The sequence below is a fragment of the Panulirus ornatus genome, chromosome 57 (assembly GCF_036320965.1).
Source record: "Panulirus ornatus isolate Po-2019 chromosome 57, ASM3632096v1, whole genome shotgun sequence".
In the NCBI taxonomy this organism is placed as follows: Eukaryota; Metazoa; Arthropoda; class Malacostraca; order Decapoda; family Palinuridae; genus Panulirus; species Panulirus ornatus.
The window spans coordinates 25676006-25689839 of NC_092280.1; the positions used below are offsets into that span (position 1 = coordinate 25676006).

Sequence of the window (13834 nt, forward strand, 5' to 3'; positions counted from 1 at the left end):
CCCGCGAGAACTAGTCGGAATGATGAGAGAGACGAAGAATTTTGATCTGATCACATAACGACTCGTTGGAAGTGGGATGTTTAGGTCGCTGATGGCAGCATCTCTTAATGATATGGGCCCTAGATGGCGGATTGAAAACTTGGCATAACGGAAGCGTTTTCAGTCTTATCGGGGGGGGGGGGGGGGTCCCACTTGTTGAGGGCTAACTTAACGCGAAGTTGACGACACTTAAGTAAAGTATAAGTTCGTTGAGAATGAGGTGCCGCGGAGGACTTAGTACTTTAGTTTGAAATTTGGGTCACAGATATCCTGCCTCGGCCATATCGGATTTCAGCACATTGTTAAGAGTCATTTAATGGAAGTGCAAGGCCTCAAGTAGTAAATACAGCTGTCGCAGTGTACGTTAAAAAGAGGAAAAAAACGGTAAGAAAAAGAAAACGGATTTTGAAGCTGATTTGTTTTGGCAACAATTTTAAAGTTCGTAAGAGGTCGGACTAGTATACCCGAGGGTTGAACTGTCGTGCTCAAGTGGTTTATATTCCCGGTTTACTTACAGGAAGCCGTACATGAATGAATGTTGTGTGCAGTGATATGAATAAAAACTTGAATTTATGTTTTTGCTCTGATAACGCAGACGACGTTTTGTACCACGAACTTCACTTTGATAGCAACTTTCCTCTTCCGCTTGACTCCTTTCAAAAGCCTCCCCTTACCCCCTTTTTCTTTCGGGGAAAAATGCCTATAACTTTCATCTGATTAAGAACGCCAGCGACACGTTTCAGCGTATCCCTTTGCCAGCGAAGACCACCTGAGCGAACAACAGTTCTAAGCAAGACAGTCCTCAGCGAACTATTAACTAACTACCAGCGACGGTCTCCTGCGAACTTTTAAAACCGCGACACCCCTCGACGCACACTTATACCATTACTAGAAACACCGCCTCTCTCTCTCTCTCTCTCTCTCTCTCTCTCTCTCTCTCTCTCTCTCTCTCTCTCTCTCTCTCTCTCTCTCTCTACTTTCTCTCTCTCTCATGGTTGCTTTCTATATATACCTCGTTAATTGAAAAGCGTTACATTTGTCTATTTCAACTGTACATGTAATTGTTGGCGAGTGTACCAGTTTCAGAAAGCTTTCATAAATTCACAAGATATTGTGCGTTTCGCATATAATATTTCGTCTGTCATTATATATATATATATATATATATATATATATATATATATATATATATATATATATATATATATATATATATATATATCCCTGGGGATAGGGGAGAAGGAATACTTCCCACGTATTCCCTGCGTGTCGTAGAAGGCGACTAAAAGGGGAGGGAGCGGGGGGCTGGAAATCTTCCCCTCTCGTTTTTTTTTTTTTTTTAATTTTTCCAAAACAAGGAACAGAGAAGGGGGCCAGGTGAGGATATTCCCTCCAAGGCCCAGTCTTCTGTTCTTAACGCTACCTCGCGAACGCGGGAAATGGCGAATAGTTTGAAAGAAGAAGATATATATATATATATATATGGAACCATGGAAGCGGAAGTGGATCATAGGGTGGGGGAGGGGGCGAAAATTTTGGGAGCCTTGAAAAATGTGTGGAAGTCGAGAACATTATCTCGGAAAGCGAAAATGGGTATGTTTGAGGGAATAGTGGTTCCAACAATGTTGTATGGTTGCGAGGCGTGGGCTATGGATAGAGATGTGCGCAGGAGGATGGATGTGCTGGAAATGAGATGTTTGAGGACAATGTGTGGTGTGAGGTGGTTTGATCGAGTAAGTAACGTAAGGGTAAGAGAGATGTGTGGAAATAAAAAGAGCGTGGTTGAGAGAGCAGAAGAGGGTGTTTTGAAATGGTTTGGGCACATGGAGAGAATGAGTGAGGAGAGATTGACCAAGAGGATATATGTGTCGGAGGTGGAGGGAACGAGAAGAGGGAGACCAAATTGGAGGTGGAAAGATGGAGTGAAAAAGATTTTGTGTGATCGGGGCCTGAACATGCAGGAGGGTGAAAGGAGGGCAAGGAATAGAGTGAATTGGAGTCATGTGGTATACAGGGGTTGACGTGCTGTCAGTGGATTGAATCAAGGCATGTGAAGCGTCTGGGGTAAACCATGGAAAGCTGTGTAGGTATGTATATTTGCGTGTGTGGACGTGTGTATGTACATGTGTATGGGGGGGGGGGGGTGGGGCCATTTCTTTCGTCTGTTTCCTTGCGCTACCTCGCAAACGCGGGAGACAGCGACAAAGTATAAAAAAAAAAAAAAAAAAATATATATATATATATATATATATATATATATATATATATATATATAAATATATATATATATATATATATATAAATATATATATAAATATATATATATATATATATATATATATATATATATATATATATATATATATATATATATATATATAAAGAAAAAAGGTTACGTCATAACGGTGATGGTTAGTGTGACATTGTGTGACGATGGTGGTGGTAGGGGCAGTAACCGTATCAGCGTTACCGTAGGCTGTTTCGCCTACGGGAATGGTGTTGGTGATGAGCTGGTCTTGGCAGAGCTGGGGATTACGCGCGGGAAAGCCAGATAATGGAAGACAAGTCCCCATGAGAAGGCGCTGCATATCTATCTGCTTGAAGACAGTGCGCCTGGGGGAGGGAGAGGATGGAGGAGCACGAGGAGGGAAAGGCCAGATAACGCCGACGGGAGACCTGATGACCTATGACGAGGTCATGTGTTCCCCCCCGGGGGGGAGGGGGGTTGCGAATAGACAGTAATAGCATCCTGAATTCTTAATCCACCCACGTATGGGGTGGGGGGGGAGGGAGGATGTTAAAGGAGAGGGTTGCTCATGTCTCGGCCACTCCCTCCGGTTTGAATCAGATGGCATTTAAAAAAAGAAAAAAATTGAGGAATGTACGTCATCATACCCTATAGGGAGAGTATACTGGCTACAGAAGTTTTGTAGGAAGGGACGAATGGAGAGCGCATTGTAATGAAATGCCCTCATTGGATGCTCGCCAGGAGGGTGGTTTCCATTTACTACTTTTACAGTTGAAATACGTGCATGATATAATTCATGAACAGGATTATTTGCTGATGATTGTTATAAGTAGATTACTTGTCTTGTGACTTGATTATTGAATTACTTGTGTTGTGAAAGTTCTTCGTATCGATATTGTGCTATTTATACTTTTATAAAAACTTGCCCGCTTTTTTTTTTTTTTTACGTTTCTCTTTGCCTTTAGTTTTAGAGTTATTTCTGGCCATTATGTTTGTGTCTGATGTGAAGAAGAAATTGTCGTTATTCACATTATCGATATCAGCAAAATGCTCTGACAACTTTTTATGAAGATCCTCACCGAAGTTTACGCTTCTACTAAGAAAGTCATTTCAGATATCTGTTTCTTTTCTCGGAAGCTTGTTTTTGAGCGGCGGAACTAGTTTTTCTCTTACTCTTTGTATTCGCTTTGTATTTTTTTTTTCTTCGTCCTCTTCGATAATGTTCGGTGACCAGAATTTTAGAAGTGTGTTCCGTATGTGCTGTTGTATTTTTTTTCTTCGTCCTCTTCGATTATGTTCGGTGACCAGAATTTGAGCAGTGTGTTCCGTATGTGCTGTGACAATTTTTATTTTGTAAGGGGCAAGTGTTTTGTCTTTCGTGTCTCGTTTATGGAACTTTGATAATGCTAGTTTTATTATCTGGAGTTGCGTATTGTTTTTGCGTAATTTGAGTCATTATTTATCATTACTCTGAAATCTTCCTTTTATCCATATTTCCAAGAAAGGCTTTCCCAACTTATATTTATAGTCTTACTTGATGTTTTTTTTTTTTTTTTCAAGAGGGTGTATATATAACAACTTTGCGTAAATTGAAGTCCATATGCCCTGCCCCAATGCGCTGCATCATGTCTTAATATATTCAAACCTTCATACAGTATTAATTTTGTCTATTTTCTCATTTATCTGCGTCATTATTATTTTTATTTTTTTCTTTATATATTACTCGAGAATGGAGCTTACAAAATGGGGCCTTGTGGTAACCCAAATGTCACTCTTCGTTATTTTCTATTTGAAGTCAGGACTCCAATACTTGCTGTTAATAAGCCAGTACACACTGGTGGACTGGCAGTGTCTTGTGTCGTGCACTGTTTGATGTATATGTGGGTTGGTTCGTGATGGTGATGATTGAGGCGGTGGAAGAGACGCGGTGATATTGGAGGGAGTAGTTTAGAGGTACTACGATAGTATGGGGAGGAAGGGGAAGAGAGTGGTGGTGGTGATGGTGGTAGAGATGGTGGCATTGGAGAGTGGAGAGTGATGGTTTGCGATGGTGTTGTAGTGGTGATGATCGGATGGCGAGTGGTTTTTTTTTGGGTTGTGAAGAAGGTTGTGATGACGGGACGGTGATTTGGGTGGTTGTGTTGGAGGTCGAGTGATGGGGGGGGTTGATGGTGGTGGCTGTGGTACGTTGTTGCTCGTAGAGATGGTGATAGGTGTTGTAGTGGTTGTGGGATGGTGATGTGGTTGTGATGATATCGATGCGATATGACCGTTGGTAATTGTGGTTGGTGGTGAAGTGTTGGAGATGATGATGGTGGTGGTGGTGGTCGAATCTCTGAGGGTAATAGTTGGGACATGATAGTGGGTGGCAAGTTAGAGAGAGAGAGAGAGAGAGAGAGAGAGAGAGAGAGAGAGAGAGAGAGAGAGAGAGAGACGGGACAGCATCTTTAAGGGCTTTGCTCTGCTCACATACCAACGGTAATCCTGCGGGAGGCGGCGAAGGTCTCGTGTCTCCTAAGATAGCATTTTCTCAGCTAGGGAACCCAAGAAGCGATTCGCCTGGAAATCAGGAGGGCGTGAAGGGCGCGGGCGGGACCTGTACCTGTCATGTGTATTATTCGTATTATGGGGTCTATCCCTTTTTTTCTTTTTCCAAATGCATTTTTTTTAATTGATCGTTTAAGCCCATCGAGCATTATGGTGCGACCCTTGAGCACGACGGTAGGATCCTTGAGCACGACGTTACGACACTTGAGCACGAAGGTACGACTCGAACACGAAGGTAGGACCCTCGAGCACGACGGTACGGCCTTCAAGCACGACGGTACGAGACTTGAGCACGACGGTTCGACCCTTGGGATGTTGGCATGGCATATCACCTGACACTTGAGCGTCAGGTCAGAGGCCAGGCCGTCCATACACAAGGGTCGTACCCTCATGCTCAAGGGTCGTACACCGTCTCTCCCTGTAGGGTCGTATCATCTCCCCGTGCTCAAGGGGTTACGCCTTTGTTAGGTACGTTTGGGTAAGTTTTGGGTAATGTTATGAAGTTTACGACGACCAAAATTACTTAAAGATCTCGTATAAAAATATAACGTAAACATAGTTGATTAAATTTTTCTTAATAAAATTATGTAATTTTCAAACTATTAATCTCTTTTAGATTATATTTTTGAAAGTAATTTCGGTCGTCGGAGCATATATATATATATATATATATATATATATATATATATATATATATATATATATATATATATATATTGGCAACTCTTTACCAAGGGATTATTATTTCTTCTTCGACGGATCTCAAGGTTGACATCCTGTGGAAGAGCGTACCGCTGGTGGCCTCTCCTGCTGCTGGAGGGAGGAGGGATGTTGTGGGGGGGAGGGGTCTGTGACGTCACGGCCGCCGCGTGACGTCACAGAGGCTCTTGTCCGAGACAGTTTATGTGATGAGCGCGTCTCGGGTTCCCTGCCTCGGGCATTGTCGTCCTCTGTGTTCGGTTCACTTGTAGTTCGCGTTGATATGACTCCCAGTCCCCTTTGTATAGGGGGAGGGAGGGAGGGAGGTCGCGTTGCTGAGACTCTCAGACCCCTTTGTACAGGGGGAGGAGGGAGGGAGGTGGTGTTCCGGGCACGCCCCTTAACGGAGATTTCTTTTTTTTTTTGCCGTCCATTGTGGATGAGAATTAAATTCTCAGCGGCGCGTTTTATGTGCATAAATGTTATATACAACACCAAGAGGGGGGGTCTTTATTTTTGAGAGAGGGGTTGGGGGAGGATGGTTCGTTCTTGCAGCTTAGAGGCCACGGTACAGTCAGAAGTAGGGAGAGCATGGACCCCCTTATTACACACACACACACACACACACACACACACACACACACACACACACAGAACTCGAGAACAAATGCTATTCTTCGTAAGTTTACTTAAGCCTCCCCCACCTCATTTTCCTCTTTCTCAACCATATACAGGGGCAACTAGGAAATATGCAGGGGGTAGCATAGCTTAAATAACCACATACTATTCCTCATGAATCACCCACAACCTTCCTCCACCATGCGACAGTTCTGGAAGAAGCGGATGCACCACCCCGCCACCGTCACCTCTCTCTCACTTCTTAAAATTCCCTCGACCCCCGGGTTGCAGTTCGGCACCACGGCCGCAGCGCAGCCGAGCCCGTCTAAAATGGTGAAGACATAATCAGTACCCGATTTAGAACGGCTATATTTCTTTTAACAGTTTTAACTGCGGTGTGGCCATTTTGAGAAACCTATCTGTAATCTTAAATGAACCGTTGTGTGATCATCATTCTTGTACCCTCTGGCAACGAGGACTCATAATTGCCACATACCGCCAGCTTAACTATACCCACACAGACAGCACACACACACACACTCGCCCCCCCCCCCCCCCTGCCTTTGTGATTACCATTCACTCAACACACTCACGCACTCATGAAAGGGTCCACACAGGCTGACGTACGAACGCATGTACGCGCGCATGAGAGACAGAGGGCGTTGAGATTGTATTGATTGTGACGTCAGTGGGCGTTTGGAAGGAGCCTAGGCTATTTGGTTTGTCGGCTCCGTAGGACTGGACCCCCCCACCCACGCCCCCGGGGCAATCCCAATCTCCCACCCCCTACTACCCCTCTGGCTGGCTGGCCAGGATGTTAAGGCCTGGTTGGGTCTCTCTCTCTCTCTCTCTCTCTCTCTCTCTCTCTCTCTCTCTCTCTCTCTCTCTCTCTCTCTCTCGTATGAATTAGTTCCTATCTCCCCCACCCCATCCTCAGTAACCTGTGGGTGTAATCTACTAACGGCAAATGTTACAGCAACATGCACAACATTGTCACTGTTATTAATGTAAGATTATTTTTCTCTTGCAGGTGAGTTGACGCTCCCATGGCAGACTTGGTCTGTTGTCTCCAACCCCTGGCGGTAAAGTGCTCTTTTATATGATTGTTGTTTCTTATGTAAAAAAAAATTTACTAAACGGTATTATGTGTGTTGAAAGTACCCATGCCATATGTCATGACGAATACGAGGCAATAGTCGTCCTTCGTCTTTCTTGAAATACACTGTGCATGGAAAAGTTTGACGCAGATTAAGAAAAAAAATGTGAAATTATTATTGTATTTTTTCGGTACTTATGGCTTACATGATGAAAGTTTGTACTCGCTTATGCCTCGTACCTGTAAACTTGTTTATGAAAAAAAAGGCTTTTAAAACGTCTTTTGTTTTGTTTCTGAAGTTGCTAAGTCAGCGATGCATGATTCATTTTGATCCATCTTAATCGTGTATCGTAAGGTAACGCATTTCTCATGTTAAAGATAACTGCCACCGTAGCGTATTTTTTAAAAAGGGAGCTGATAAACTGTGATTGTAGTTGCCATTACGTGTGTGTGTGTGTGTGTGTTTAATGTCTGGTTTCCTACATAAGCTGGGTAACGCCAGAAAATGTAAGTAATGTTCGCCGTCTCCTGCGTTAGCGAGGTAGCGCGGGGAACAGACGAAGAGATTCCTCATTGGCTTGTATTTTTATCAGCTTTTATTGAAAAAATATGGTCTATAACCGGGAAATATAGATATTTAATGGTTTATTGTTTGGAGTATATTGTGGCTAGGTAATTGGTGTATATTTCCTCTAGCTGACTGTGGTATTTAATAATACAAAGATTTAGCTAGCATATGAGCCTTGCTCAATTATATTTCTTGTTAACGTATTGTACAGAGTACAGTTTTCGTGTATATTTGTGTCTAGCACAAGTAGATCCTCTGGTATACGATTTGTACTTGTAAAAAGTCCTATTATGTAACGACATAATTAAATCCTCTTGTATTAAGCTTTAGACACAAGTATAACCTTTGTGTCCACGAGTTTGGCATAATCATCTTTTGTACGACTTGGACGAATACAATCTCCTTACATACAACGTAGCCCCAAGATACAGCCTTCGGGAGGGCTTTTAATTATTCCAATCAGCAGATCCTGTTAGGAAACAGGAAAGTTGCTGGTGTAGACGAATTATTAGCTGGGGAACGACGCTGTGTCCACTCAAGCGAGAGAATCTACAGACAGGTCGACTGGGTAATGTCCGGACACTCGAGCGTGTCTACAGACAGGTCCACTGGGTAGAGAAGGACCTCCTGCCTGGGATTATTGTGAATGAATTAAAAAAAAAAGAAATATCGTGAGCTTGATTAAGGGTGAACATTGATGTTTAGCGAGGGTGAGAGCTGATGTTTAATGAAGGTAAACAGACGAACTTCAGGGTAGGCGTGGATGTGTAGTGAGGGCAGACGTAGATGTTTACGTAGGGTGAACATTGATGTTAAATGAGGGAAAGCTTTGATCAGTACTGACGGGAAGTAGAGATGTTTTGCGAGTGTAAACAGAGACGTTTAGTGCTTGTAAAATTGGTACTTGGCGAGTGTAAACATAGATGTTTAGTAAGGGTAAACATACCTGTTAAGTGAGGGTAAACATGGATGTTTAGAGAGGTTAAACATAAATGTTTAATGAGGGTAAATATAGATCTTTAGGCAGGGTAAACTTAGATGTTTAGTGAGGGTAAAGATAAATATTTAGTGAGGGTAAACTTAGATGCTCCTTGGGAGTAGAGAGGCTCATTCAGATTTTGGGAAGGGGCGCACATACCTGCTCCGGTGCAATATGTTGGTGGCGCCGACATCCACCGTCTCCGGCCCGTGATGTAAGGGAAGCCAGTGGAGGAACAGAACTGCCAGTGTGTTCCAAGGGCCTCCGCTGTCGCTTCCCCGAAGTCATAAGTCTTCATTGTAAACCTTGTGATAAGCTGTGGCACCTATCTGAGATGCCTTTTTTGAATTGTTGCTGTGTACTGAACAGGAATTGAAAGTAGTTGAATGTATTGTGTGTGTGTATGATACTTGGTAATTTTAACCTCAGTACGCCCCTTGAGCACGACGGTACGTTCCCTGGTTACGATGGCTTGGCTCTCTCTCTCTCTCTTTTTTTTTTTTTTTAAGACTCTGTACACGACATTCGAAATCGACGGAAGGGGACTGATCTCTAAGGATCACGTCAAATGCCAGGCCAGCTTACTGAGAGGGGTGTCATACCGCCGCACGACGCTCAAGGGTCGTGCCATAGTGGTTAAGGCGGCGGAGTAACGTTTTGCGCTGAGCAAATGTTCAGACGATGCAAAATTTCCGGGTGATGCCTTGTGTCCGTCCGGCTTTTTCGAGCATTTCCCTTTTCCAGCCAGCAAGCCATATCGTGAGTAAAGGAGGATTTCTGGTGTCCAGTTGGTGCAACCGTTAGGTCTTGCATGCAGGTACGGTCTGGTACAGGGAGGTAGAACAGTGCTCATGCATACAGGCATGGCCGAGTGCAGGCAGCCAGTAAGCCGGCCAGCCTCGCGACGCGATGCATTGTTAAAAAGGTCCTGGATGCGATTCGGCTTGGCTGGTGCGTGGGGCAGCCCGGACCACAGTGGCACCTATTGACAGCACTAGGATCCCGTTCCTCTATCAAGGCGTTTCACTGTCGAAATGGAATTGAGAGTGGCTGGGTTGGTTGGGTCAAAACGGGTACCCATCGTGAGCTCTCTCTCTCTCTCTCTCTCTCTCTCTCTCTCTCTCTCTCTCTCTCTCTCTCTCTCTCTCTCTCTCTCTCTCTCTTATATCTAGATTACTATTACTTTTTCCAGGATTTGATGGTGATTTGTGTAAAATCTCTATTAAGAGTTTTTACGACATTGCCTCATGGATATATATATATATATATATATATATATATATATATATATATATATATATATATATATATATATATACACACACACACACACATATTCCGTGCGATAATGGTGGTGGTTAGTCACATTCATGTGAACTGTTTCCTGGTGTTAATTGGTCTTGTCCACCTAATATCAGTGGTATGCATCAGCTCTTAGGTCGTAATGCCCTTGCGTGCCAGTCGGCTTGTACCGTGCGTGTGTGTGTGTGTGTGTGTGTGTAACAGTGTGTGTGTGTGTATAACAGCAGTGAGCTAGAGGTGAGTTGAGTGGATTGCTCTGAAAACCCGATAGCAGTTGATTTTCTGTGCTTGAGTCGTTGTATGTTCATCTTTTTTTAACTTGTTTCTTAGTTAATTTTTGTCTGTTAATACCAGTTCGAGGTTACTACACTTCATGTGTATTAGGGGTCCCCCCCCCCCCCCTCTCTCTCTCTCTCTCTCTCTCTCTCTCTCTCTCTCTCTCTCTCTCTCTCTCTCTCTCTCTCTCTCTCTCTCTCAGAACTTGCTAATCATTAGGAGTGCTTGTTAGCGACTTGGAAGTGTCCCGAGGACCATTTAGGGCATTTATCGTGTATACCAGAGGTCTGTTTTCCGGTTTGATATTGCGGCACCAATCGAGACCTGCTTGTAAAAAGAAAAATAATGCTAAGTGTAAGTCGTCATTTACATTTAGTAGGAGTGTGTGTGTGTGTGTGTGTGTGTGTGTGTGTAACTCTGCTTCAACATCGCTGAGAAAAAAAATAAGCGAGTAAGGAAAGTCTTCCCCAGTGGTGCCTGATCTGGCCAGAACTCTTCCCTCCCAACCACCAAACCTACTGTAATCTAAAGTTATCCTAACCCATCCCAACCGCTGTAACCCAATCTTAAGCTCACCTTAACGTATCCTTTGCGATGCCACATCAACCTTAACCTAACCTGATCTTCGCTGGAAGTATTTCATCTCCCGAGGCAATTTGACAGTGGAGGGATCTTCTTCCCCCCCCATCTGTTGTAGAGGTACGAGGTATTTGGAGGAAAGCTTTAGCGTAGACCAGCTGAATTGTCCACAGGTTTGTCGAAAAAGTCTTGTGTTATATGTGGTCGTAGAAGCCGTGGTGGTGTGTATCCAATAATGCACTTTGTTTACATCAAGGTGTAACTAACATGGCGAGAACATATTATGTACGTGGAAAAGGTCATCTGATGAGAACGAGCCTCTTGACCTTAAAATGGTGGTACTGTCGTTCGTAAGGGGTCGTACCGTCATGGTCAGGGGGTCTTACACCTCCCCCTTTTTTTTTTAAATCGAAGGGTCGCACCGTCTCGAATCAAGACCGTTTATGCTCCACGGTTCGTAGCGTTGTGTTCAAATGGTCATTCATGCTCTCTTACCAGCGTTCTGAAGTGTAGTCAATCGTAGTTACCCCCATGGAGAGGTAAACGTGAAGCAGGGGCAGGGTGGTGGGGGAGGAGGGGGGGTTAGGATATATATATGGGGGTGGATGTGTGGGATGGGGGTAGGGGGTCGGTGTGTGTAACCCTAGCCGGTGGGGACGGTCGGTGTGTAGGACTTGATAGCAGTTGACTCGGGGCCAGTGCGAGGGCTGCCTAGCCGTTCTTATCGCATCCTGGCCCAGATAGACGATCATCAGAGACCTCTCTCTCTCTCTCTCTCTCTCTCTCTCTCTCTCTCTCTCTCTCTCTCTCTCTCTCTCTCTCTCGTGGCAGATTCCTGTTGTACGAACTTGTGGGTAGAGAGGAAGGTACTCTTTTTTTTTTGTGCAACTCAAAAAAAAACGAACGGCAAAATAACGTCGTAGGTACCTAATTTCCCCCTCGTCTAGTACCTTTTGGACGTGGAAAAGGCAGCGATAACTGGTGCTCAGCCTTTGCGTCTTCAGAGCTTGAATGTTGCTGGGGATGGAAAGCCAACAACTAAAACTGGAAGGACAATTAGGCGAAACACTTGCTGCTGCTGCTGCTGTGTTTCCGGCAGTCGGGATGACGAGGGTGGTTGCCAGACGCCACTGGCAACCCCAAACAGACATACTGTGACGTTGCAGGCACCTACATCACACCGCACACCATGTCATTCGGTTATTTTTAGTAGATATTCCCCAGAGTGTATGTGCATGACTCCATTATGAAATTAACCGGTTAGGTAAATAAGGAAAATTTGTGGCGCTGCTCAGAAACGCGAGCAGCGCGGGCGGTGATTGGATGGATGCTCCACTGACGTCATCCGTGTGTTACCTGTGTTGCCTGGCAAGATTTGCTACAGAAATTTTATTCTCGATTTTTTTTTCTCTATATTTGATTTGATAGCGGCTTGGAGGGTCACACTAGCTAGCTGGCTCACCTAATTTTTGTAGTTTGATTTTACAGTTCGTGAAACAGACTCATTATGTTCAGGCATGGTATTGGGTTTCGTAATATTGCCTGTGTATAATGATAATTGTGCTAGTAATATTGATGATGAATTTGTAATTGATGTGTTGGGTTTCAGAAATATTTTTTTAGAATAAAGGTTGGACATATATTAATGTCTGTCCATTATTAATATTGTTATTATTATTATTATTATTATTATTATTATTATTATTATTATTATTACAATCCCAGGAACTTATAGGTTCGAGGTTGCGCTTCACTCAGGAGCAGGGAAATCATGTATCCCTTTAGGGTGAAAAGGCCCTCGACGAAAGTGCATTGCCCTCCCTTTCTTTAAACGTGACTTGTCACTTGTGTTTTAACCCATGCAGGAGGCGGATGAGTTCGGTATCACCATATTTACAATTACCCCCGGAGACCTTATGAGGAAAACCCCCTGGTGTTGCCCAGAACCCTATTTCTAGAGGCTCCTGCAGCCCAGGGCTATGCCACTTCAAGTAGCAGGGAAGTGTGGACTCCTTTGGAGTGAGTTCTTTGACAAGATGGCTCTGTAGTCTCAGTGATACACCCTTGTTAAAGGTGTGACTTTTCGCGTGCAGACTGTGTCGCGCGCGCGCGCGCACACACACACACACACACACACACATATATATATATATATATATATATATATATATATATATATATATATACGGTGTGTATAATCGTTGAGGAACTTATAGTATGATGATAACCCCCCTTCCACACTCCTGGCCATCTTTCATATATTATAGGTTGGCGTGGTGTAGGGCGAGAGTCCCCTGGTACAATACGGCTCTTATTTGTGGCACAATTTTTTTGTCGGCCGTCGTTGGACTCCCTCCAGTAAGCCAGTGTACGTTGAGTGAGGAGACCAGCTGGGCTAGCGGTGCATACAGTAGTCTACTTTAGGTATTTTAAGAGGCACCATTCTGAACGTCTCTTTTTAAAAGCACGTAAACTTGATGGTTGTTTTGGCATGGATCGTACAGATTTAATTCTCTCTCTTCCATGTGATGATGTTCTGTGAAGACAAACTGAACATTATATCTGTCCATATTGCAGATAGTTAAATATATTCCTCTGTAATTCATAATCATTGTTTTGCTTCGTTTCACTGCGTCCCAAACTTTGTTGAATTTCACTTGTCATCATCATCAGGCCAGTACTGGAATCTATAGTAAGTTGACACAAAGAGTCCAGTACTCCTTATAACCCCCCATGGGTTGAGCATCATGCACGGATATATTTAGGTATGATGCTGGTCTCTTCCCCTCGGGTTAAAGTCGTTGACATAGGTTGGGAATAGCAGCGGTCTCGGCCCGGACCAAGCCCCTGCCGGGACCTTATGTTTACGTCTGCTCAAGTAGA

At 43.9% G+C, this 13834-nt stretch overlaps 1 protein-coding gene across 8 annotated transcripts in view; it reads left to right on the forward strand.

Moving 5' to 3' along the window:
* Pka-R1 (protein kinase, cAMP-dependent, regulatory subunit type 1) overlaps window positions 1-13834 on the forward strand; it is a 101741-nt gene that overhangs the window by 65217 nt on the left and 22690 nt on the right. Inside the window, exon 1 of one of the 8 annotated variants that reach the window (XM_071694822.1) lies at window positions 7183-7233. The exons of the other annotated variants lie outside the window; for them this stretch is intronic. Coding sequence (XP_071550923.1) covers window positions 7198-7233 — 36 coding nt within the window. The 5' untranslated portion in view covers window positions 7183-7197. Of the gene's footprint in view, window positions 1-7182; window positions 7234-13834 lie in introns of those variants that run through there. 8 annotated transcript variants of the gene reach the window in all.